Source organism: Salmo trutta, chromosome 13 (assembly GCF_901001165.1).
Source record: "Salmo trutta chromosome 13, fSalTru1.1, whole genome shotgun sequence".
NCBI classification, from domain to species: domain Eukaryota; kingdom Metazoa; phylum Chordata; class Actinopteri; order Salmoniformes; family Salmonidae; genus Salmo; species Salmo trutta.
Window position 1 is genome coordinate 36,112,414 of NC_042969.1, and position 26,296 is coordinate 36,138,709.

Below are 26,296 nucleotides of genomic sequence, written 5' to 3' on the forward strand. Positions count from 1 at the left end.
CTGCGTTGGGCTGACTGGTGATAATTAGCTTGCAGGTGCAGAAGCTCTGCGTCGGTTAATCCTGGTGGTCCTATTGCTTATGGCCTCCTGCATATGAACAAAGAGTTATATTCACATAGCGGGTACACAATAACGTGCCACCACTGATGCGACGCATGAATCCTTTATTATAATGCATCCCAGAAACAGGTGGCATTGCATTACAGTATACCGTAGTCCAACTAACTACACACGAATCCCCAGAAAATAAATTGGCCACTTGATGTTTATTCAAACTTGTATAAAACTTTTGTTGAATTAAATTCAAGTTAGTGGGAGGAATGTGACGCCTAATAGTGTCTGAGTGAAAGAAGTACATCGGACAACTACTCCACCAGAAGAGCTGAATTGTCAGAAGATTTTATTTGGTCCTTGGCAGGCTGACATTCTCTTTATTTTGATTTTTGATTTTTGCTTCATGTAAATTGGCACATCCGTAGGGATGGCAGCATTCCTATTATGCTCGTCTATCCCCGAGACGTGCAGATACAAAAGCCTTGGCCGGACCTCACGCCGCCGAACCTCCAACTGGAGAATTTCACCTGAATACCCTTTAGAAATAAAACATTATCCCGGGTGTGATGGATGATTACAACAACAACAAATACTCTAAGGAAAACCTCTTTAAATGCATATCTGGGTTGGGAAAATAACATTCTATAGAAGCTTTTCAATGAAAATGTCATAAACTGGTCCTACACATGCAAAGACATCAATACATTTTCCAAACGGGACGCGATGTAATTTATCAGTGTAAAGTGTAACAATTTGAATATTTATTTGAATCTGCCTTCTACAATTTATATATATATCTATATTTATATAAATGTATATATATAGGTCAAGATCTGTGAAGTGGATATATATATATATATATATATATATATATATATATATATATATATAGTAGAAGGCAGATTAAAATAAATATTCAAATTGTTACACTTTACATATATATATATATATATCAGATTTTATTTGGCCACATTAACAATTTTAGAATTTGCTATTTTGCCTGTTGAAAGTCCCAGAAGATAATACATTCAACAGTGCTGATGGGGGTCATGGGTGATGAGCTGCAATAAAACCTCAGCTGATGGATGCACCTGCGGTGCTCTCTCTAAAACCGTTATCTTATTAATCACACCTCTTTGTTTCATGAACAGGCCACGCGAGGAAACTAACTGCTCTTGTAATTAATTTCATAATGATGACAATGATTGTTGTGTTTATGGGATTTGCGACGCGTTTTATCAGTGCGATAATCAGCACGCTTTGAGTGTTCCACTCTCAGCAAGTAAGAAACATTTGAGGAGTCCAAACACTGAGAAATATTTTTTTTTAAGTTATATTTTTATTTGTAGAAAAATGGTTCACACACTTTTCATGTAAATAGAATAGAAATCTATTTATATACAAAATACATTATGACAGGCAAAACTTGAATAAATAAAATGTAAAAAAAAAACGTCGTAGAAGGATCCTCTCTAGCCCCTTCGTTGGATTGAGTCTTTCTATTGAACAGGATTGCAGTTTTCAGGGGGTCAATCTCCATAATGTATGAAGTCAGGTCCTTGTCTTCTGACGGCCTTTCACTCTATTGTCAGAGCAGAGGAACTGAATTTCCACGCTCGTTTTTCTGCATTATCGCTCTACTAATTGTAAAATTGACTTTTCACCTCAGTTTACAAAAGCAAATCTGTCTTCTTCTTTTTAGTGATAATACTCGTCTAATAGAGGTTCAGGTCAAGATCTGTGAAGTGGACTTATAGGACTCGTATGCGCTGGGAAAAAAAGTGCAAATGTTTTTGAGGAATATTAAACGTCTAACAAAACAACCGTTCTCAACTTAGAAAAGTCGACAAAATTAAATTAATGTTCAACCCGAACGTAAATTAGAGCATGTAAAAATAGGAAAACAAAACAAACGGTATAAAACACACCCACAGAGACATGGGTTAAGGCAAACAGTGAATATCATTCAGTTTTTTCCCTTTCAACAGACTAACTGAAGTATGCATTCAGTTGTTATTCTGCTATCACTCTATTGTAACAATCTCGCAGTCTACAAAAGTTTGTGGTAAGGCTTTAGTTCAATTAGTAGGACATGCCTGGTACAAAGTTGTGGTAGCTGTACTGTCGAACATCAGTCTGGAAACATGCATAGTCATTCTGGGCGGCTGGGCTGCTGGGGCTTGAAGTGCAATAAGACGGGGAGGAGGAAGAGGAGGACGCGCTGGAGCTCCAGGAGCAAGCATCGCTGGCCGGACTCGGGGCGTCCATCACGCGTAGGTTGGGAAGCAAGAGAGGCGCATCAGCCCGTGATTTGTTCTGGCGCTGTTCAATATCCGCGATGCGTATGGTCTCGGAGAGCGCCCAGATATAATTGTGAGCGAAGCGCAGAGTTTCGATCTTGGTGAGTTTGCTGTCATCGGGGAACGCCGGTAGAACGGTCCGGAGAGTCTCCAAAGCGTCATTCAGGCTGTGCATTCGGTTCCTCTCGCGGTCATTTGCCTTTACGCGCCGGTTCTTCTTTACCACGTGAACGGTGGCTTCGTTCCTCGCTCTGCCTCTGCGTCTCTTCTTCTGTCCCAGGTCGGTAGCGCACGAGCCCTGGCGGTCGCTGGCCGGGGAGGCGGACTTGCCGATGGAGGATGACGGGGAGGAAGTGTGCATGCTGCTGCACGAATCTTCGTCATCTTGCATAAAGTAGTCGCAGCTCGAACTGTCCATGTCAGAGTAAACGGTCTCCATTGCGGTGCACATGTTTTCCCTGCAGAAATTAGAAGAGAGGGAATGGGTTAAACACTGTAAATGCAAGAGCGCATGGTAAAGTTTGGAAAGCAGGCCTAGTCAAGGCAATGGTGAAAGACTATGAGAGCAGAACGAAACCTACCTTAGTTATCTGGTTGGAGAAGGGACAGTATCAGTTGTCTTGCAAGGAGCCAAAGTCCGAAAAGTGGTTTGAATGAAGAGTACAAGGCACGCGTCTTGCTCTTGCGCTTGAATCAGCTCGTGTGAGCGAATGAGCCTGGCACACGACTGGCCTCACATACCTTATATACCCTGGTCAGACAATGGTCGTACACCTCTCGCGCTGGCATTTGTGTGAAGGATGGATGAATGGGGTGCATCAGGTCTGCCCCGTGCCGCGCTGCCATCTCATTAGCATAATGTATGCCTGTTATTTGTTCGCGCTCCGAAGCGTGCCTGTAATCACGACGTCCAATGAGAGCAGTGGACCGCTGCCCAGCCACGCGAGCACCACTGTTGCTATCCATCCCTGGACCAAACACCAAGCCCACTTTAAGTTAAACCTTTAAAGTTAAATGAAAGAAGAAGATGAGCAAATGACGGAGCGCTTAGCCCCCCGAAGCAAGGGCACGCTCCAAAAAAGAAATTCATTTATCTTCTGTCCAAGATTCGGTCTATAAACCTATAGAACCGAATATGTAAAAGAAAAAGGCATGTCTTATATATCGAAATGAAATAAACATTTGATTTTGAAAATGTTGGAAAATGAGACTGTTTTCCAAGTTTTCGAAGAAAACACAAAAGTTGCTGTAGAAAAATTAGCTCGATTACGCACAGTGTTGCATGCATGCTTAAACATTCGCATTTTAGGGCTATAGCCGATCTAGCATCTAAAACAGGACAGGTTACTTCATCTTCACAACTTTCTCCACAAATCTACAGTCAACCCTGGCTAATTAACATTCAAAACATGAAGGGCACAGCAGTAAAAATGTCTAGCGCATGGATTGGGCCAATTTTTTAAAGGGTTTTTAAAGACATCTTTATGAGACAGGCATACCAATATCCATTAATTATTCTATTTATTCCATGTCCAGGATCTCGCCTCTCCTTTGAAAAAGTGGATGGGGGCACTATTTAGAAATAGTTTGGCCAGGGACCTGCAGTGCCTTTCTCCCGACGGTATAATGAGGGTAGAGGGACAGTCATTTATAAATAATTACACAATGTTTAGAGTCTTCGGCCATGTATAATATATCAAAGCGATTATAAGGTGAATTGTTCCAATTGTAGGCGTTACGCGTCGCCCCTCACTTCTTTTCATTCCTTATACGCGTTGTCCCTTGTCCAAATTCGGGCTCCTCTGGGCTTTTGTCACCCATTTTTTCAGCCTGAGCCACTCTATTGGCGTTATTCTTATTCAAATAGTCTTAGCAGGAGCAAAACACCCCGGCTCTAAGGCATGCTCCTAGATTCTATATCTCAAATAATTTGAGCGTATTTGTTGGTCTAAATTCGGGCATGTAAATGTAATTTACCTTATATGATAATTATTTCCATTTGCAAAAAGGCCGAAGTTGTGACACAGACTATTGATGATTTTGCCACACGCCGGAGGTTGGTTTATGAGGAAAATAACATGTTAAACTCTTACAGACAAATCCTGTGCTCGGAAGTGCCAACCTACTGGGATCGGGATCAATTTTATTGTTACAATACCAAACAGTCAGTAATAACATCAAAGACAAGGAACAGCTTGAAGGTGTATTTTGGTTTTAGTTAGGACATTATTAGGTAGTCATGCTTTATTGCTCTTATAAAGTGATAAAAGTTAACATTTTTACAATATGACTTAGCTGGTTTGCCCTAGAAGTGTGAGCCTGCATGGAGACCAGGCTGGTGTTGCGGATAGGACAAGTCGTCTGGGTGGTAGAGAAAGCAGAGTTTTCTGCCCACACTTGAGAGGGGTTGCCTGGGTGATGCTGTGACAGGATTAGGCACAAGAGCACGAGATGTGATTACATTTCAATAGCAGAAACACGTGAGAAAGTGAAACAACCGAATTACCCAAAGTAGGGTCTCAAACTCAAGAAAATATGGAAACAAATAAGAACGAAAAAGTTATTCCATTCAGAAAATAAAATCTATTCAATTGTATTATTAGACCACCCCTGTGATCAATTTCTTGAATTATTCGATTTGATTTGAAATATTATAGCATGAATTATGTTAAATCAAAGCTGATTATTAAAATAGTAGGTTGTAATATCACATTTGCACGGCAGGTGCTAAACTCGGGGTTAGGAATAAATAAATTCCTTTTGCAAGGTGTTATGCTGGTGAGGTCATAATGCCTCTATTGACACTAGAGCAAAGGAAGTGTGGGGGATAGACTCTCTCTCCATTCTCTAGCGGCATATTCCTCCATTTATTTCATATCTATTTATACAACCTGAATTAAAATTCAATTTTGTATTTTTGCAAAAGCATTAATCCCCGGGTATTAACGCGATTACTGTCTGCTAAAAGATCTTTGAGTCAGAAAGTCTGAACGGAGTTTTCAGATGTTAATCCGCTGTTTAATCCCTTCCCTTGGCGTTCAGGCAGGAGCCCAGGCGAGCAGAGTTTTTTCCCCCTTCTTGTTAAAAACTCAAGCAGGGTAGAATAGGGCCATTACTTTTCAATGGTAATTCATTCCTTAGTCCAGTGCTTCAATTGTACCAAGATACTTCTCTCCACATCTGAAAGCTCCCCTTTCATCTTTCTAAAGGCATTAGCCAGAAATAGAGAACAAGAAAACAAGTCCCTTACAACCGTGATGGAAACAAACTTATTTGTAGCAAACTGTGGTATCTTTCTATGGATTCACGGTTTCTTGGACAGTTCAGTTCCATTTTACACCCACTGTGTTCATTTCTAAATAAACAAATAAATACGTGTAATATTCTCCTGGGAAAAACCACAGCATTCCTACCCTTCCTAAGATCAGGCTGAATAATGTCCCTAACCCTAAAATGAATGATATATTCCATGCAACATGCCTGGAGAACAGAGGAATGTTATAGAATAAACTCTAAAGAATGTTTCTTTTATTTTTTTCAGGTCCAATGTTAATTGGTGCACATCACAAATAAACACATAATTAGTTGACTTTGGTCAATTAGGGGCGGCAGGTGGTTAGAGCGTTGGACTAGTAACCGAAAGGTTGCCAGATTGAATCCCGAGCCAACAAGGTAAAAATCTGTTGTTCTGCCCCTGAACAAGGCAGTTAACCCACTGTTCCCCGGTAGACCGTCATTGTAAATAAGATTGTTTTCTTAACTGACTTGCCTAGTTAAATAAAGGTAACATTTGTCAGATTTACTTATTTTGTTATAAATATAAGTACGAAAAAAAAAATGTATGAAATGTATGCATTCACTACTGTAAGTCGCTCTGGATAAGAGCGTCTGCTAAATGACTAAAATGTAAAATGTAAATGTAAAAATAAATAAGTGTTTTATTCTGTTATAGGGAATGCTACTTTACCCACACAATCATTCAAACGTTACGTTTAATAGTATTTGTTTTGGGCACATTTTCCAAATTAGAGTGAAAAACATTTTATTCAAATTGATAGTTTTTCAATAAATATTGATTTGTATTAGCCTATATGAAAGCACATATAGCTCCCGACCAAAGTAAGACGCTCCACACTGTTTTGCAGAGGCAAAACCTTGAAATGGGCATGCCACCTTGCTCTATTTTAAATGTTTTTATTTATTTAATCTTTATTTAACTAGGCAAGTCAGTTAAGAACAAATTCTTATTTACAATTACGGCCAAACCGTAACGACGCTGGGCCAATTGTGCGCCGCCCTATGGGACTCCCAATCAGACCGCTGCTCCACCCGGGAGCCATCTTTTAACCATACACCTGCTTGTTTGTGTTTTGGGAGAGAGTTAGCCAATCATGCTTCTGTCTGTGATACCTATCTTTTTGATTTGGAAACATTTTTAGCTCAATTAGATTTTCAAACAGGTGCTATTATTATAATGTAATGGAATCTCATTTAGGGCAATCTGAATGCTAATGTCGTGGCCTCATTGTGAAGCGGGTTTCTAGACTGCAACAGTTCGTGAACCTGCTGCTATCAATCACATGTTCTGGTCTAAATACAAGTCCTACTGCAGCCCTATTCACTTGTCTTCATGTATTTACACAAGTGCATAATTTACCTCTAGTTTACCCTGCATTAGGGTCCACAATGAGCATGGTGTCTCTAAACGCCTTCTAATTCTAAAGATCCATGGCAACGACTGAGCAGATTGAGGAAACGGTTCGCTGCAGGTTTAAACAGTGTTAAAAGAAGAACTAATATATAGCAATGCTTTACTGTGATGTAGAACCTGACCTCATCAGCAGAGTAAACACCACCGTATGGTCATAGGCCCCTGGAAGGGATGTGGTCCCTGGAGCTGTTGGCAACACCACGTCTATGTGCTGTACACCCAGGAGATGGCTTTCTATTATATAACCACAGTTTATTATGCTACGATTCTCAGTTGAATGGTGTGTTATCACATTTTTACATATGATTCATATGATTCTTCATATGATTCATCTGAATAATAATACTGACTGTGGTTATAATATAGTAATATACTAATACATTTTGGGAGTTTCAACCTGTATTTTACATTCAACAGTTCCCGGTATGTTGACTGTTGACTATATCCCAATAAAAGTTTCAATATCACAACTCTTGGGGCTAGCCTGTCTGGTACCCTGAACTGGACTTCTCTGGTAAGGTTCTGTTGCAGAGATGGCATCACTTGAGCCATATGGTTTGGAGTGCAATAACTTGAAGCCGGTTCCAACAATGGAGTAATTGAGAAGGGGAAAGGGTCTGAGCTTGACTCGACAAAGCTGCAAAAACTCCCTCTTTCACTCTAATGAAGCTGTTGTCTGCTGAGTCTGTGTGGGGTTGGGGGGGCAGGGGGACGTGATTTGTCATACAATCTGAAACTTTAGGAGGGCCGGAGAAAGCCCTCCTCTCCATATGTCTGCTTATTTTGCATCTGAAAGCTACTGGTTAAGAGAGAAGGGGAGAGAAGAGGAGAGAAGGGGAGAGAAGAGGAGAGAAGGGCAGTGGTGGACCTGCCATTACAGTCAGGAGAGTCAACTGCCTCAGGCCCCACATCATCAAGGGGCCTCGTCAACTGTGCATAATAATAATAAATAATAATACTAGCAATCATTTATTTGATTTATCCGCTTGTGGCCCCCCCATGCTCCACTTGAGACCCCCCTATGTTCCACTCGAGGCCCCCCCATGCTCCACTCGAGGCCCCCCATGCTCCACTCGAGGCCCCCCCATGCTCCACTCGAGGCCCCCCCATGCTCCACTCGAGGCCCCCCCATTCTCCATTCGATGCCCCCCCCATGCTCCATTCGAGGCCCCCCCATGCTCCATTCGATGCCCCCCCATGCTCCATTCGAGGCCCCCCCATGCTCCATTCGAGGCCCCCCCATGCTCCCCCATGCTCCATTCGAGGCCCCCCCATGCTCCATTCGAAGCAGCAATGAGGTGCTTTTAGAGTGGGCAGAGAAAATGTTTAAAAAAAATAAAGACGATTTAATTTGAACTAAAAAATGACTTAAATGCATTAAGTTCTTTAGTCAAAAAGACAGGTGCTGCTGATAACACTGCCATCGTCGTGGAAACAGAACACGTGCTGCTGCAGTCTGGCTATAAAGAGTGATGCCATCAGATATGTAGGCTACAAATAGTAAGAGCGTTTCGCTCTGTTTCGCTCTCTCGGATGCTTTCTCTGGTGACAAATTCACAAGTGGCTGAAACCAAGGAAAGTTTGTGGGTGCACAGCGCACTGTTTGGATTATGGAATTATTTCGGATGAAGGTGCAAAAGTAACCTACTTTAAAATGGTTTTGTTTGACAATCAGATGGAAAACATGACTGTGTTCATGGCACATTAAAAAAGGATAAGACATTTTTACAGTTCAATTCACTATAAACCCCATCAAAACAAATTGTGCACGCACATAGGAGGGGCTCAAATTGGCCTCTGCCTGGGGCGTCCAAATCATTAGGTCCACCCTTGGAGATGGGGAGCAAGAGGAGAGGTGGGGGGAGGGGGGTGGGGGAGAGAAGGAAGGGAAAGTGGTAGAAGCATTGGCATCAGGGAGGGATACATTTTTTTATTTTATTTGTATCCATTCGAGCTGGAACAAATCTAAACCTGTATCAGGGATGGAAGTTGGAAATAAAGATTTTAAAAGGAAAATTACCTTTGGTAACAAGTAATAAAGTGTAACATTCATTATTTATACCCGTCTTTGACCATGAGGAAGATAATTGACAAGGAAAGCCTTCTACACGTCCTGGTTCAGTTATTTGTTTAACCTTTTTCTAAATATAGATCCGTCTCAGGTTTGAAAAGGCTTCTCATTTCAGCGGTCAGTAGACACAGAATTGATCCTCCCTTGAAAAGGCTTCTCATTTCAGCGGTCAGTAGACACAGAATACATCCTCCCTTGAAAAGGCTTCTCATTTCAGCGGTCAGTAGACACAGAATACATCCTCCCTTGAAAAGGCTTCTCATTTCAGCGGTCAGTAGACACAGAATCCAATCTCCCTTGAAAAGGCTTCTCATTTCAGCGGTCAGTAGACACAGAATACATCCTCCCTTGAAAAGGCTTCTCATTTCAGCGGTCAGTAGACACAGAATCCATCCTCCCTTGAAAAAGCTTCTCATTTCAGCGGTCAGTAGACACAGAATCCATCCTCCCTTGAAAAGGCTTCTCATTTCAGCGGTCAGTAGACACAGAATCCATCCTCCCTTGAAAAGGCTTCTCATTTCAGCGGTCAGTAGACACAGAATCCATCCTCCCTTGAAAAGGCTTCTCATTTCAGCGGTCAGTAGACACAGAATCCATCCTCCCTTGAAAAGGCTTCTCATTTCAGCGGTCAGTAGAAACAGAATCCATCCTCCCTTGAAAAGGCTTCTCATTTCAGCGGTCAGTAGACACAGAATACATCCTCCCTTGAAAAGGCTTCTCATTTCAGCGGTCAGTAGACACAGAATCCATCCTCCCTTGAAAAGGCTTCTCATTTCAGCGGTCAGTAGAAACAAACTGATAATGTACAGATGACAAAAGGCACTTGTTAACTAATCTTCTCTTCTACCAACCTGGAATCCTCCTCAATCCTTTATCATAACTTGTTTCTGTTTAATGTTAAATCCCATGCTAGATTAAAACAATCCACTAAAACAAGGCTGACTTTAAAAAAGGAATGTGATTGGACAAAGAAGAGGTAAAAGAATCACCATTCTCTGTATATGAGGTGTCACCATCAAGACAGTAAGAAGACCGAAGACCACAAGGTAATGAAAGAAGCATGACTCTACGTTTAAACATCACTTACTCAGACACTAGTGCTGTGCTACTTCACACTCTACTTGCATACACAAATAATGTGAAATGATAAATCATTGAAATTATAATTTTCTACCGTTTTAGGATTGAGAATTAAGAGATTGGACGCATCATAAAACTAAAAATAACATATTTAATATAGACCTTCATGTAGCGACAACAAAGTGAAATACTGCATAATGAATATTGAAAGGGTATAAGCACACAGAATAATGTACAATATTTACAGTAAGAATAAAACTAATGGACGACAATGCAAGCAAATGCATTATAACACACTATAGACACTTGGCAAAGGCAGTCAAATTGGAATATCTTATTATCCATTTAGATTGATGAAAAAGGGAGGATCTCGAATATGGCATATTAATGTAAAAGCAATAGACTTAGTAGTGCAAACATGAATTCAGAATATTTAAATGTAGTGCCACTAACAATCATCATATTTGGCCGTATTCACATCATACAGTGGTTGCGCATGGTGAATAAAACTAAGAATCCATTTGTACTATCTAAAAGACAGTGTGGCATATTGCCACCTTCTGGCCAGATAGCGTAGCAACACTGGAATATCTGGGGCTGTCTAGACAGAAGATAGTTTGTCCATACTGCCACCTTCTGGTCAGACAATGTCGCAACACTCTGGATTATCTGTGGTTGTCTTGAAGCAAAACTCTGCTTTTGTTACTTTCACAGCTTTTATAAAAAAATAAAACAACAAAGTTGATCAAATATTCTTGAAAATAAATTAATACAGACTAACACATTTCTATTTAAAATCCAGTTGTTTAAAACAAAACAAAAACAGTTTAATGCCTAATGCATCACAACCAGAAATGAGAGAAGCATCCATTTCTCTTCTCCCTCAGAGGTTTAGTAAACTATGAAAAAAAACGACAAAAAAGGTATCCCCCATAGTTCATAGCTTAAGCAATTAGCAAGGATGTTATAATCCAATAAGCATCTTTCAATATAAAACGGATATGTACATACCAGTGACAGAAGAACAGTAAGTAGTTTGTAGGATAAAACATAAGTAAAATGGTTATTCCTATCTGATTATATATTTTTGACACACCACCCAAACAAATGGGTTGTGTCTGTACTCCCATGCTATTACAGTCTTCTGTCTGTCTGGCCTGAGTCTACAATACAAGTGCACACATCTCTTCTCCTCAGATGACGTTCTTCTCTCCTGGCGGATTCTCCTCATTCTCTGTCTTCTTGGTGAAGACGGAGGACAGTTCCTGGAGGAGCAGCTCCTGAGAGGGGGTACAGGGCCTGTGCTGCTGCCGCCTCCTCCTCGGCACTGGCTGAGGAGACTCCTGGAGGTCCCCTCTTCCACCCAGGACCAGGGTATCCAGAGAACCAGCAGGGGGCAGCACACCCTCTCCTCCCAGCCCCAGAGAGTGAACCGGGTTGGGGCCAATCATGCGGTCCAGGGAGCCTGTCTTCCGAGGGCCCAGGCTGAGGCTCAGGGGCCTGTCAGGGACCTCCTGTGTCTCTGAGGTGTTGTTGGAGAGGAAGCTGGTCTCCAGAGACTTGAGGACCTGCAGGCCGAAGTCTCCTACTTCTTCATACAGGGGCTCTGGGGGCTCTGGGGGTTCTGGCTCTGGATGCTCCTCGAACGAGTCCTGCTGCACCTTCATGGGCTGGGTGGAGGAGAGGGGGAGAGGAGGAGAGAGGAGAAGAGAGAACAAAGAACAGAGAGAGGTAAGAAACACTGAATTTGAACCAAACCCAGAGTTCTTGGTATGTTTGATTATACACCATGTAAAGCTCTGGAAGGTCCAAGACAAACGCAGAAGTAGAACTATTTTAATAATAAAGGGGGTTGAGGTGTAGCTATCTGTTAGGAACTTTAGGTAGGTAATAAGGAGGTGATCTGCTATTACATTGACAAAGAGACACGTGTGGTTAATTTAAAATGGGACAAACATCGTAGGGAGTTACCCTTCTTCGACAACGACATTAAAAACAACAGACTTCCTCTTATTAAGGTCTGGCCATTGTTCTAGCACCTCAAGCAACAACCTCCAGACAATTACTCAATACACTGAGGAACAAAAGAAAAATACAAGTAAAACAATTATCTTGTAAATGCGTTTGGGTCTGTGGTTGGGTTAGTTCCAGTAGGTACACCAGTAGCCTAATAGCCACAACAGACGGTGTTCTGTAAAACACAAGAAGGTACTTCACTAAGCCTCCCAGACCTCCCCATCAAGGCAAAGGGCCATAAAACCTGAACAATACTGGAGAACAATATCTCCTTCCCAGTCCATCCTGTTGTCTACACTTCAGAAATCCACATCAACATCCTGATGCTCTAATACCAGGAAGTCAGGGCTTCCATCAGGAAGTGGAGGCGTGGTTGAGTCAGATATAGTCCCTGTATAAACCAAGGGAATGTCTATACACAGACAGAGAGAGGGGCTTTGGAGAAATGTTAGTTATGCAAGTTAGGAGAGCGTTAAACAAGTCCAAAAGCAACCTTCAAAATAAACATTATGTTTTATTGTCATCCTTAGCTTCTTGTTAGATGAGAGGAGAAGTCAAATCAAAATCAAATCAAATGTATTTATATAGCCCTTCGTACATCAGCTGATATCTCAAAGTGCTGTACAGAAACCCAGCCTAAAACCCCAAACAGCAAGCAATGCATGTGAAAGAAGCACGGTGGCTGGGAAAAACTCCCTAGGAAAAACTCCCTAGAAAGGCCAACAACATAGGAAGAAACCTAGAGAGGAACCAGGCTATGAGGGGTGGCCAGTCCTCTTCTGGCTGTGCCGGGTGGATATTATAACAGAACATGGTCAAGATGTTAAAATGTTCATAAATGACCAGCATGGTCAAATAATAATAATCATAGTAGTTGTCGAAGGTGCAACAAGCACGTCCGGTGAACAGGTCAGGGTTCCATAGCCGCAGGCAGAACAGTTGAAACTGGAGCAGCAGCACGGAAGTAAACAAAAATAATACATTTGACATTTTAGTAATTTAGCACACACTCCAGAGCGAGTTACAGTAGTGAGTATGCAGTTCCTCACTTTTCCCATACTGGTCCCTCGTGGGAATCAAACCCACAACCCTGGTATTGCAAGCGCTATGCACTACTAACTGAGCCCCCGGGATTAAGATTCAAAATGGCATGCAAAGCAAACATGTAACATTGAAATGACCAAGCCCCAGGGTGTGGATACTTACAAAGAACATGGAGAGAGTCCTTCTAGCATGAAGCTTTCGCTGCAGAGAAAGACAGAAGATACCAGTGTACACCGTGAAATACAGTCATTTAAGTGATGATGTCAGAGAAGCCGGTGTTTGGAGGATATATTGGCACGGGTGTTGTTGGGCCCGAGACTAAGTCGAGGACTGCAAACTGTGCCAATATATCCTCCAATCACCAGCTTCGAGGGCATTATCACTTTTATGCAACGGTTACCAACATATTCAAATAATGAGTCACATATTTTCACTAAATGTAGTGTATTTTCACTACACTACATTTATTCATACTATTTAATCCTTCCACAAGATATAGTCCCAACACAAATCTAGGGTTGCTACCCAAGCCATTTGTATACATTCATTCATAAGAATGAGCTAATGATGCACAATTTCACCTGGCATTGGAAATGTGCGCTTTTGTCAGGACACTGTTGTTCAGACGAGCTAGCCAACAACACAGCTAACACAATCACTTCAAATTGAAGATGGAAAGACTGCAAATTAGCTGCTTTTTGTTTCGTTTGACCTGTTTTCCACTGACATTTCTTTGTATATGTCCATAAAAATGATGCTGATTCATGATTTTGACTGGTTGAGAAAAGCTGCCTGCCTTTCTGTCTCTTCCTGACTCCCAACCCATTAATTTACTATGGGACAGCTGGGGATCTAATTTCAATATTGAAACAATGTTGCAAATGTCAGAGAGACAGACAGCAAGTTTTATAAAATCTCCGCTATTGAAAACAAAATGCTAGTCTAAAAGAAATGAGACATAATATCTAGATGCTTTTTACAGTGGAGATCAAGTTTAAAAATTGGCTGGCTGGGCTGATGAGACAGTAGATTGCGTAGTGAGATGAAACAGAGTAAATAGGCATTTCAACATCATAGATTTAGCTGGTGGTAATTTGTGGAATAGACACAGGCTGCAATGTGGTTTTAACCAATCAGCGTCCAGGATTAGACCACCCGTTGTATAAACAGAGAAGTCTCAATCTGGGTCAGGGAAAAGGGCCCATAGTGAATGCTATGCAGTTTACCGATAGTATTTGAGGGATACTGAAGGATATGGAATAGTAAAAATACTAGACACCAAAGGGGAGACAGAAAGGAGCGATCTTGATACAAAAACAAGCTGTGTGTGTGAAGTAAACAACTTGGGCTAATGGAATCATCTCAAAGTTTAAAACGTCAACCCAAATGTGCAAGAACCCCATACTAGGTTCAGTTGGCTAAAGGCTCCCCATACTAGGTTCAGGTGGCTAAAGGCTCCCCATACTAGGTTCAGGTGGCTAAAGGCTCCCCATACTAGGTCCAGTTGGCTAAAGGCTCCCCATACTAGGTTCAGTTGGCTAAAGGCTCCCAATACTAGGTTCAGTTGGCTAAAGGCTCCCCATTCTAGGTTCAGTTGGCTAAAGGCTCCCCATACTAGGTTCAGTTGGCTAAAGGCTCCCCATACTAGGTCCAGTTGGCTAAAGGCTCCCCATACTAGGTTCAGTTGTCTAAATGCTCACCATACTAGGTTCAGTTGGCTAAATGCTCCCCATACTAGGTTCAGTTGGCTAAAAGACCTTTGCTTGAAAAACAAGAAAAAAAGCAGGAATATTACTTTTTGTCTCTTGAGATGCCGTAGCAACAACATAATCAGTATACACTTCCTCAATATAGTCCAAATTAAATCAAGAAATCTTTAATTTTTGCGTTTTTGCCAAGGAGGTCTTAGTTCCACAATTTTACATCTAAGATGTTTAGTGCAGTATTTCTCAAGTGAAAGAATTTACATGAAAACTAGTCATCTCTCATTGAATGACAACAAACACTTAATTGAAGAATCCCGTCCATAGTTCCCACTCCTACCAGGAGTAGTACTGTTGACCAATCACCAACGAAGGGGCATAGACTTCGACTAACGAACTTCCACTTGCCTCAAGGGAAAAAAACCTGCCTAACACCAAAACGCCACAAAATGTTGTCATAATACAGGTGCAAACTGGGAAGCGAGAGGCTTGTTTTCTGCAAAACCATACCAGAGTCTGATTGGATACGAGCATAGTCGACTGTAAACGTACCAGAGTCTGATTGGCTGACAGCATGGTAGAGTTGCTCTCATGTCCGCCCCCTCTGATTGGTACTAGGGGCATGGTCCCAAACTTCTGTTTGGAGATGTCTGAGGAGGAGTGACGCCTCAACACCGGAGGTCGGGGGTCAACATTCTGTTAGAGGGGAAACAAGTGAATCCAAATGAATCAACATAGAATTGAATGGATAAAATGAAACAGACAGAAGTAAAAATCTAAAGCGTAGGTGTTACACCTAAAAAAAAGATGGGGGAAAGCAAACTGAATCATTTAAAAGTGATACAACACAACCCAGACAGATGGGGAGGGGGGGAACAAGCTCCACAACATACCTGTGCTTTGAGGAAATTGGTGACCCAATCCCATAGGTCAGACTCACAAAAGCAACAAAGGTACCTGGGAGACACAAAAACACAAAAGCAGTGATTAGCTCTTAAAAAGGGGAGGGAGGGAGATGTCATTTAAAGGGGAGGAGAGAGGCAGATCTAAAACAAGACATTCCACCCTCCCTCCCTTTAAACAATGTAGTCCACTTACATAATATCATAACATCTGATATCATGCAAAATCATTCACTACAGTAAACAATAAGGAATACTAAGAGGAATTTCCAATAGTTGAGAAAACATGGTGTGTGTCCTCTATGTTTCAATCTTATCCAATAGAAGTTGGATTCAAGATTTACAGACACCCTGTGCAATGACCCAAATAATGTGTAGCAAGAGAGTGGTATTTCCTTTCATTGCCAGACAAGAGTTTAAAACGCTTACAGTTGCTGTTTTTCCATCATGAGAGTAAAGCCCCATCTTGTTGGGGGTTTCAGCTTCTTTCGAATTCCCATGTAGATCTTCATAGATTTCAGAGGCCATTCCTTTTCAGGCTTGATGCTCTGAAATGACAGACATGTTATACAGAAAGAAAATATTTATAGGAAAGACAAACTGACAATCACAGCTCTACCTGCAATAACTACATCAGTCCAAATTAGCGCAGAGTTCCAACTTCAAGATGTGACCGTGACGTGAGAGCAGAAGTACCTTTTTGTCCTTCAGCAGCAGCAGCTTGTGGTCTTTGATCTGAAAGGTGTGTTCCTGAAAGACTTTTCCGTGGAGGAGTTTGGGAGGCTCTTCACGACACTTCAGAACTCCCATCTTCATTATCTCACTCTCGTAGGCTGTGAATAAAAATCAGACTGTCTCCAAATAATATGTCACGTACGAACGTAAGAGCAACAAGAAATTGGGCTGATTACAAATCGACGATCAAAAATCAAAGAGGGTAATTTGATTGTGATTGTTTGGATGGATAGACCCAAGCTAATGAGCCATTTCTCTGGTCTGTGCCGTATTCACCAGTGAGGATGTTGATGCCCTCTCCTTTGGGAACTCTCTTCACCACCAGGTAAGCTGAACTAGGATCAGCCATTTTACACCACTGTAGCGCCTGCTCCAGCACCTTCTCTTTGGGGTGTAGGGGGCGCTCTGTGGAAGACAGACAACATTTGAACATTATATAACAACTATTCTGGGATAGCTTCTCCTTGAAACATGAAGACTTTCTCAGTCCAGTTTTATTTCACAGAAGTTCATTCCAGGACATCATACTGTGTAGTTTTTCACTTCAGTTTTTCTTTTACAGTGGTAGTTTTACTATTAGAGATAAGTACTATTTTGAGCTGTTTTCAGACTTTCTATAGTATTTCCCAGTCAGAGATAGCAATATCATGCTCCTCACCCAGTCAGAGATAGCAATATCATGCTCCTCACCCAGTCAGAGATAGCAATATCATGCTCCTCACCCAGTCAGAGATAGCAATATCATGCTCCTCACCCAGTCAGAGATAGCAACATCATGCTCCTCACCCAGTCAGAGATAGCAACATCATGCTCCTCACCCAGTCAGAGATAGCAACATCATGCTCCTCACCCAGTCAGAGATAGTAACATCATGCTCCTCACCCAGTTGTCCTTCCTCTATGGTCTCGAACGTCAGCCACACGTCCTTCTCTCCTGCTGGGACGTTCCTCATGTACAGGACCTGGTTAGTCAACTCCTCAGCACCCATGGTTGGAGATACCTAAAGAGAAGCAGACCACAGAGAGATACCTACAGAGAACCAGACCATAGAGAGATACCTACAGAGAGCCAGACCATAGAGAGATAGCTACAGAGAACCAGACCATAGAGATGCCTACAGAGAACCAGACCATAGAGAGATACCTACAGAGAACCAACCAGACCACAGAGAGATAGCTACAGAGAACCAAACAGACCATAGAGAGATAGCTACAGAGAACCAACCAGACCACAGAGAGATACCTACAGAGAACCAACCAGACCAGAAAGATACCTACAGAGAACCAACCAGACCAGAAAGATACCTACAGAGAACCAGACAGACCAGAGAGATACCTACAGAGAACCAAACAGACCAGAGAGAGATAGCTACAGAGAACCAAACAGACCATAGAGAGATAGCTACAGAGAACGAACCAGACCACAGAGAGATAGCTACAGAGAACCAACCAGACCACAGAGATATAGCTACAGAGAACCAACCAGACCACAGAGAGATAGCTACAGAGAACCAACCAGACCATAGAGAGATAGCAACAGAGAACCAGACCAGAGCTTCCTAGCTCTTCTATAGAGATGCTCATGTCTATCATGTATAGAATAGAGGATGGTAGATGGTTATTATTAGAAATCCCAGACCTAGGTAAACATTGGTACATTGTGGAAGCCCACCTGTCTGTCTAAAGCAGGAAGTCTCCAACCTTTTGGTAGCATGAGCTACTTAAAAAAAAATTAAACATGTTGTGAGCTACTATTTTTCTTTATAGCTTTCTCCTCTACCCTGCAACTCTTCCCCAGGTCCTTGGTGTACAAGAGATGTGTTTTCTGTCATTATAACTAGTAAATAAATGGTTAGTAAACAACTCTAAAAGGGGGCCACATAAAAATCATATTTAGTATTTTCCTGAATTCAGTTCTCTGTTGTTTTTTCCTTATGTTTTTTCCTCTCAATATTATTATTTTTTGTTCTGGATAGAAAACGAACCAAACATTTTTTTTGTGTAATTTCCATTTAATTGCGCATCGAGCAAGAGAGGAATGTGTCAATCTGTCACATCCTGACCAGTAAAGAGGTTATTTGTTATTGTAGTTTGGTCAGGACGTGGCAGGGGGTGTTTGTTTAATGCGTTTCAGGGTTTGTTGGGCAATGTTCTATGTTAGTCTATTTCTATGTCTGTGTCTAGTTTATCTATTTCTATGCTTAGTTTATTGGTTTGACCTTCAATTGGAGGCAGCTGTTCCTCGTTGCCTCTAATTGAAGGTCCTATTTAGTAGGGGTGTTTTTTCATGCGTTTTTGTGGGTAGTTGTTCCATGTGTAGCTGTGTGCCTCACAGGTCTGTTTCTTCGTCGTTGTTTTTGTTTAAGTGTTTGTTTTGGTTTTCTTCTAAATAAAAGAAGATGAGCATACACATTCCCGCTGCGCCTTGGTCCCATCCTTACGACGATCCTGACACAATCTAACAATGTTTCTGCCATCAGGCCTACTGCTGCAGAACGTGTCATGGCAGAGCTCTCTAAACAATCTCCACCCAATTGATATAGTTCTGTAAGATAAACCTACTTTGCATTTAATTGAGAAGGTTTTTGGGGATGGTCTTTCTGTCTACCCACCCACAAGACGGTTATCATCAGCATCGCTAACTGGCTACATACAGAGTGATAGACAAACAAGCACCAAACAGACACAGGGGCAATATTTCTAGAAATTAATTGGCAGATATTGTATTAAATGTGGCTTTTTAAACCAATAGTTTCTAACCAGGGATGGGATAATGGCAATGTGGGTTTGATTGGATAGTAGCCAGGAGCTCTATGTCAATGATGGTTTGCATGGAACACATAAAAAAATGCATGTACTTCCAGAATTGATCACGAGCTACTCCTAGGTGGGCTGCGAGCTACTGGAAGGTGGGCTGCGAGCTACTCCTAGGTGGGCTGCGAGCTACTCCTAGGTGGGCTCCGAGCTACTGGAAGGTGGGCTCCGAGCTACTGGAAGGTGGGCTCCGAGCTACTGGAAGGTGGGCTCCGAGCTACTGGAAGGCGGGCTGCGAGCTACTCCTAGGTGGGCTGCGAGCTACTGGAAGGTGGGCTGCGAGCTACTGGAAGGTGGGCTGCGAGCTACTGGAAGGTGGGCTGCGAGCTACTGGAAGGTGGGCTGGGAGCTCCTGTTGGAAACCCCTGTTCTAGAGAGACTAGTGGAGGGTGGAGAGGCGCCACCATATGGCTAAATAATAACACCTTTCATGAAATAAAATCAGAAGACAACCTGTCTCCACTTACCTTGAGAGTGATGCAGCAGTCTGCCATCTTCTTCTCCAGGTACACTTCAATGATCAGATCACCTGCTTGGGACAGCTGCACAGACAGGTCAATTATTACAGACAACCAGGAAAAAAACTGTTATAACCCTTTATAAATCCTTTATAAAGTATACCTGTGTGTCCTTCCAGGTGGTGATGAGGCTGAGCTCCAGTTCTATCTGGGTATGTTGCTCCTCGTCAATCTGAACAAACACAATTAAACATTTACTGATTATTCATTAGATTATACAGAACAGATTGACCTGGGGCATGTTCAGTAGGGCACACTGTAGCAAAACAATTTGCAATAGAATGTGAAGATCTGTGTTCTGATTGGACAAGTTCAGGTAGATAGTACCTCCCCGTTTCAATCCAGTCAAAATGCTTTCTACCTATAGAACACAACCCTGATTTCTAAGTGATGAATTTGAGCTTAGACCCCAATCTGGTTCGACACTAGTCACATCAAGACAGACAGGTAGTTGTCTATGAGACACTACTCATTTACATTTTTAGTCATTTAGCAGACTTACAGTAGTGAATGCATACATTTCATACATTTTTTTCTTCTTCTCCGTACTGGTCCCCCTGTGGGAATCGAACCCACAACCCTGGTGTTGCAAACACCATGCTCTACCAACTGAGCCACACGGGACCACATCAAGACAGACAGGTAGTTGTCTATGAGACACTACTCACATCAAAGACATACAGGTAGTTGTCTATGAGGTCTTCAACGATCTTCACCTCGTGTTCTCCTTTCCCATCTGTCTGGAAGAGGCTGGGGGCGAACAGCAGGGCCAGGTTCTTGGTACACATCTGGTTTAGGTCTGCACACTTCTGAACCCTGGGACCGAGAGAGAGAGAGAACACTTCTGAACCCTGGGACCAAGAGAGAGAGAGAACACTTCTGAACCCTGGGACCGAGAGAGAGAACACTTCTGAACCCTGGGACCGAGAGAGAGAGAACACTTCTGAACCCTGGGACCAAGAGAGAGAGAACACTTCTGAACCCTGGGACCAAGAGAGAGAGAGAACACTTCTGAACCCTGGGACCAAGAGAGAGAGAGAACACTTCTGAACCCTGGGACCGAGAGATAGAGAACACTTCTGAACCCTGGGACCGAGAGATAGAGAACACTTCTGAACCCTGGGACCGAGAGAGAGAGAACACTTCTGAACCCTGGGACCAAGAGAGAGAGAGAACACTTCTGAACCCTGGGACCGAGAGAGAGAGAACACTTCTGAACCCTGGGACCGAGAGAGAGAGAACACTTCTGAACCCTGGGACCGAGAGAGAGAGAACACTTCTGAACCCTGGGACCGAGAGAGAGAGAACACTTCTGAACCCTGGGACCGAGAGAGAGAGAACACTTCTGAACCCTGGGACCAAGAGAGAGAGAGAACACTTCTGAACCCTGGGACCGAGAGAGAGAGAACACTTCTGAACCCTGGGACCGAGAGAGAGAGAACACTTCTGAACCCTGGGACCGAGAGAGAGAGAACACTTCTGAACCCTGGGACCGAGAGAGAGAGAACACTTCTGAACCCTGGGACCGAGAGATAGAGAACACTTCTGAACCCTGGGACCGAGAGAGAGAGAACACTTCTGAACCCTGGGACCAAGAGAGAGAGAGAACACTTCTGAACCCTGGGACCAAGAGATAGAGAACACTTCTGAACCCTGGGACCAAGAGAGAACACTTCTGAACCCTGGGACCGAGAGAGAGAGAACACTTCTGAACCCTGGGACCGAGAGAGAGAGAAAACTTCTGAACCCTGGGACCGAGAGAGAGAGAACACTTCTGAACCCTGGGACCAAGAGAGAGAGAGAACACTTCTGAACCCTGGGACCAAGAGAGAGAGAGAACACTTCTGAACCCTGGGACCGAGAGAGAGAGAACACTTCTGAACCCTGGGACCGAGAGATAGAGAACACTTCTGAACCCTGGGACCGAGAGAGAGAGAGAACACTTCTGAACCCTGGGACCAAGAGAGAGAGAGAACACTTCTGAACCCTGGGACCGAGAGAGAGAGAACACTTCTGAACCCTGGGACCGAGAGAGAGAGAGAACACTTCTGAACCCTGGGACCAAGAGAGAGAGAGAACACTTCTGAACCCTGGGACCGAGAGAGAGAGAACACTTCTGAACCCTGGGACCGAGAGAGAGAGAACACTTCTGAACCCTGGCACCGAGAGAGAGAGAACAAATAACGGTCAAAAGTTGACAGTTGCCAACTTGCCAGTGAGGCTGTCTAAGTATGAACAATTGTCCTGTTTAGGGTTGGGGTCAATTCCATTTGACTACAGGAAGTAACTCTGCTTAGTTGCTCAACTTTAAACCTGGTCCAGTTTGAGGCTATACTAACCTGTAGAGGTGGCTGATGAGAGCAGCCAAGGTAGTCCTGTTGACTCTAGGTAAACTACGGATGATCTCCTTGTATCTGTCCAGACGCTGGTTCTTATCCTTGGCTGTTCCTATAAAAAAAGGCACAAACAGGAACCAGTTAGACTTCAAAAGGATGCATTGTGGGTACATCCTGACCAGCCACAGTGACAGCTTGATGGAAGCTCTATAATTCTAAGGGGACCAAGAGGACTAGGTCAAGTGATTAAGTCAGAGACGCAACTTAGAAAACACAACAAAATAGTAGCTTCATATGTGTGCTGTCTGTGATAATAACTTAACATCTCTTTTGCCAGAGACACCTATACTTACGGACAGCCTCCTTCCATAGCTGATGCAGGTCAGCCATGAAGATGGGGTCGTCTATCTCCCTGAAGAACCTCTTCAACACATCAGTCACATCCTCGATGAAGTTATCCCCCATCCGGAGCTTGACGTTCCGCGCATCATTCCTGAACTCCTCCATCAGTAGCTTGATCCTGGATGTGGCTCCGTTCTTCCTGTAGATCCCCTCATGACCCAGACCTGACGAGCAGATCACACATCCGATCCAGTACATCAGTCATCAGCTAGTATCTCCTGTCTCTGGCTGGTGTAAAGTACAACTAAGCTGGGTAAAGAATCCCTTCAGTACACAGGCCACTGCAGAGTTATAATGAATTGATGAACTATTTATAAACCCCTTTTTATACATTGGTATTGTATACCTTAATATAAAAGGATTACCTCCACTGAAAATGCGTCAAATGCTATGGATCCTACCATGGATCCACAAGATCCCTGGAAAACGTGCCTTTTTGTTGTTGATGCAGAATCCTCTATCCCCTTACTATACTGTGTAATGGAATAGAATAGCCTATCCAGACTCCTCCCTTACCATACTGTGTGATGAAGGCAATGCAGCTGTCTACGATGATGGGGATATCATTCCTGCTGAGCTGCTGTTCTCTCAGGGTGTTGCCCTTCCCTCCAGCAGCTCTCTGGATGTCTGCGTACCACAGGGAGAAGTCTAACCGCCCCATCCCCTGGAGGTGCAGTGTCCTGGGGGGGGGGGGGACATGTCGATCCTCAGAGGTGAAGGTTCAGAGAAAATAAACTCACTCTGAATCCGGCTCCAAAAAAACTCCTTTTACATGGTTAAATTACTTTCATTCTGGAAATTCCCCCCTAGTTGTGGGCAGAATTGGTGGGGAATGGAATTTCCAGAGTGAAAATAATTTGACCATGTAAATGATTTTTTTCACACCAAACTAGCCATGATATGTTGACATACTTATATAATGACAAAAAGAGACTGAAAACCAACCTTCCTTTTTCAACCAAAACCAGAATTTCCTTCTTCTCATGGTTTTGGTTCTCAGTTACTATACCTAGGAGACAAACACAGAACAAATGGAAGACGGACTACATCATTCATCAGCAGACAGTTGCTCAAAGAAACAGTGCTTGGGTTAGTTAAGGCAGAGAAATGTCCATGATCAAGCTGGCAGTAGGCTTTTTCTTTATAGTCGGACGGGTTTTGAATGACTATAGTACCCCCTTTATTGGCAGTTTATTACAATCCATTGTTAGGGCATAAAATGTCTTAGTGAGGAGTTCCCAAAACGTTATTTGTGGAACTACATTACCACACGGTGCCAGTAAAGCTTTGGTCAGGACAGGAGACTCACTGAGCTCTTGCAGACGTTTAAGGTTGATAATGTCCTCAGCTGCTCCGTCGTTCCCTGGGCAGATGAAGAGGTTAGACTTCTGAAGGACAAAATATCCCTCTTTCCACTGAGAAGGGTCTCGCATGGCCTTGTAACGCAGCACTCCCACCCGCTCAAACTCCCTCGTTAGCAGGCAGTGGCAGCTTAAAGGTGTGGCGGCCTGAGGAAGACAACACAGGAAGTGGTTCAAGTACAGGAGGGAACACTGGACAGACATCCCAGGCTAGTACAGTACATAGACAGTGTTAGTTAGAAAGGAGGTAACAATTCACTGTAACCCCACCTTTATGTATGCATAGGGACATTACAACGTTCTGAGCTGGAAGAGCTGTAACTACGTCAGTAAAGCTGAGAATTGGCATCATCAGTGTGCAGGCATTGCACTCTTTTGGGATAGAAAGTCATCTCATACCTTTCCGATGGCCTTGACCCAACAATGCAGTGCATCAGGAGTTTCCAATCCAAACTGATAGAGCTTCTCCGAGGACAAGTACAGTTGAAATGTATAGAGAAACCTACAACAAGACACAGGAACATAAGTGCAGGGCATTAGATCAACACTAGTTGGTAGAGACCTGTACATCGAGTGGCAGTGAGATAACCATTTCATGCTAATGTACCTTTTCTCCACGTGCGTGTTTGAAAGAGACAGTATGATTGGCCGCCTACATGAGTTACTGTGCCATGATTGGTCCTCTAACCTGTCAATGAAGCCGTTGTTGTTGCAGGAGTCCGGCCTGCTGACCCCCAGACAGACGATGTCTTTGACGTTGATTTTCATGCTAGGATCAGGACATCGGTCAGACTCATAGAACAGAAGAGACCTCTCCACCGTGCACCAGTACTTCTGGAAATCTGGGGGGCAAATAACAGCAAACATATAAGCCGTTACGTTCTAAAATAGTCTGGCGTTGCCGTACTTCAGAATCATGCTCATCCCTCGAATATTAGAGCGAACAAACGTGAAGAAGCCTGGAAATCGTGGTCCCTTTAAAAAAAAAAAAAAACACATTAGGGATTTTTATGATGGGCTGTGTTTTTAGAGGGAAATAAACTACAAGTAACTATGAGTGACTTTCTAAATCACAAAACTCTGTTTTACTGTAGAGAGTCCAGCCCCTAACAGTGAGTAGTGCATTTCCTAACAGAACAGTATTGGCCCAGTCAGTATTTGGTCATATAAAGTGCTTTGTTCTCTACAGGCCTTTATGCTGATGTTACTGTGGAGGCAGTATTCCTCTATTCAATCTGTGCCAAGTGGTGTGCTGTTAGCACCTGCCAACACACACACACACGTGCATGCGCGCGCACACACACGCCTACCTTCTCTGGTTTTCCTGGATAATGTCCCTTTGTTCATTGAGGATGACTTGTAGAGGTAGCCGGAATGCAGCACGGCCTGCATAATCTCATCATACACACTGGGGTCTGAGAAAACAGGGAGGAACAGATGAAAGAAACTAATTTTGACACTCCAAAAAAAAAAAAACATGAGTTGGGGTCTAGGCAAACAGGACAAAACATTAAGTCATACTTCATAAAGAGTTTCATGAATAAGCCATAATAAATGCATTTACAAGATGATAAATACTTTATAAATGATCAGACGTGTGATAAACTTATGAATTGAAATGTAGATGAAGTTTCTAAATAAGTTTTCCATCCAGTGTTCTAGGTGTGCCGTTTCAACAGAGATAGCTCGGTGTGCCGTTTCAACAGAGATAGCTCGGTGTGCCGTTTCAACAGAGATAGCTCGGTGTGCCGTTTCAACAGAGATAGCTCGGTGTGCCGTTTCAACAGAGATATTTTACTCCTGCAACGCTAGAGGTCAACATGCAGAGGAAGACCAAACAGTTTCATCACAAAAGCTCTGGGTGCTCGAATTACTTGAAAGCTTTTTCCAGAGAGCTGCTGAGCACACTACATTATACTGCACGGTCGCAAAATAGTCACATAATGCATAAAAAGTCCAGCAGGCAAATAAAGCCTGTCCCACCTGAGGTTCCTTGCGGGAGGGAGTATTCCTGAGACAGATGCTTGTCATATCCATTAGAGGCAGCGAGGCGGGCTCGGACAGCCTCTGCCTCGGTGAAGATCTGGGTGACCGTCTTCAGCAGGTTTTGCTCGGTCACAGCAGTACACAGAACCTGCAAGGTAGAGAGAGAGAGAGAGAGAGAGGAGAGACAGAGGGAAGCATTAGGGGATATATTAGGGTGACGCAACAAACACACACACACACACAGCACGTACGTACCACTTAAAG

At 43.0% G+C, this 26,296-nt stretch overlaps 2 protein-coding genes across 2 annotated transcripts in view; both read right to left on the reverse strand.

Annotated features, from left to right (window-relative positions):
• Window positions 1-1,382: 1,382 nt before the first annotated feature.
• Window positions 1,383-3,138, reverse strand: LOC115204903 (neurogenin-1-like). The gene is made up of 2 exons (XM_029770496.1): window positions 2,936-3,138; window positions 1,383-2,812 (listed from the first exon to the last, which is right to left on the reverse strand). The coding sequence occupies exon 2, from the start codon at window positions 2,803-2,805 to the stop codon at window positions 2,137-2,139; it is 669 nt and encodes a 222-aa protein (XP_029626356.1). The 5' UTR covers window positions 2,806-2,812; window positions 2,936-3,138; the 3' UTR covers window positions 1,383-2,136.
• Window positions 3,139-10,347: 7,209 nt separating this feature from the next.
• LOC115205733 (arf-GAP with Rho-GAP domain, ANK repeat and PH domain-containing protein 3) overlaps window positions 10,348-26,296 on the reverse strand; it is a 48,907-nt gene continuing 32,958 nt past the window's right edge. Inside the window, exons 13-32 of the mRNA XM_029772003.1 lie at window positions 26,030-26,180; window positions 25,357-25,461; window positions 24,735-24,888; window positions 24,446-24,548; window positions 23,995-24,193; window positions 23,631-23,694; window positions 23,202-23,365; window positions 22,637-22,849; window positions 22,287-22,395; window positions 20,616-20,763; window positions 20,051-20,119; window positions 19,897-19,971; window positions 17,499-17,616; window positions 16,893-17,021; window positions 16,578-16,714; window positions 16,311-16,429; window positions 15,873-15,936; window positions 15,532-15,675; window positions 13,439-13,477; window positions 10,348-11,886 (exon numbers count right to left, since the gene is read on the reverse strand). Of these exons, the coding sequence (XP_029627863.1) occupies window positions 11,410-11,886; window positions 13,439-13,477; window positions 15,532-15,675; window positions 15,873-15,936; window positions 16,311-16,429; window positions 16,578-16,714; window positions 16,893-17,021; window positions 17,499-17,616; window positions 19,897-19,971; window positions 20,051-20,119; window positions 20,616-20,763; window positions 22,287-22,395; window positions 22,637-22,849; window positions 23,202-23,365; window positions 23,631-23,694; window positions 23,995-24,193; window positions 24,446-24,548; window positions 24,735-24,888; window positions 25,357-25,461; window positions 26,030-26,180 (2,781 nt within the window). The 3' untranslated portion in view covers window positions 10,348-11,409. The remainder of the gene's footprint in view (window positions 11,887-13,438; window positions 13,478-15,531; window positions 15,676-15,872; window positions 15,937-16,310; window positions 16,430-16,577; window positions 16,715-16,892; window positions 17,022-17,498; window positions 17,617-19,896; window positions 19,972-20,050; window positions 20,120-20,615; window positions 20,764-22,286; window positions 22,396-22,636; window positions 22,850-23,201; window positions 23,366-23,630; window positions 23,695-23,994; window positions 24,194-24,445; window positions 24,549-24,734; window positions 24,889-25,356; window positions 25,462-26,029; window positions 26,181-26,296) is intronic.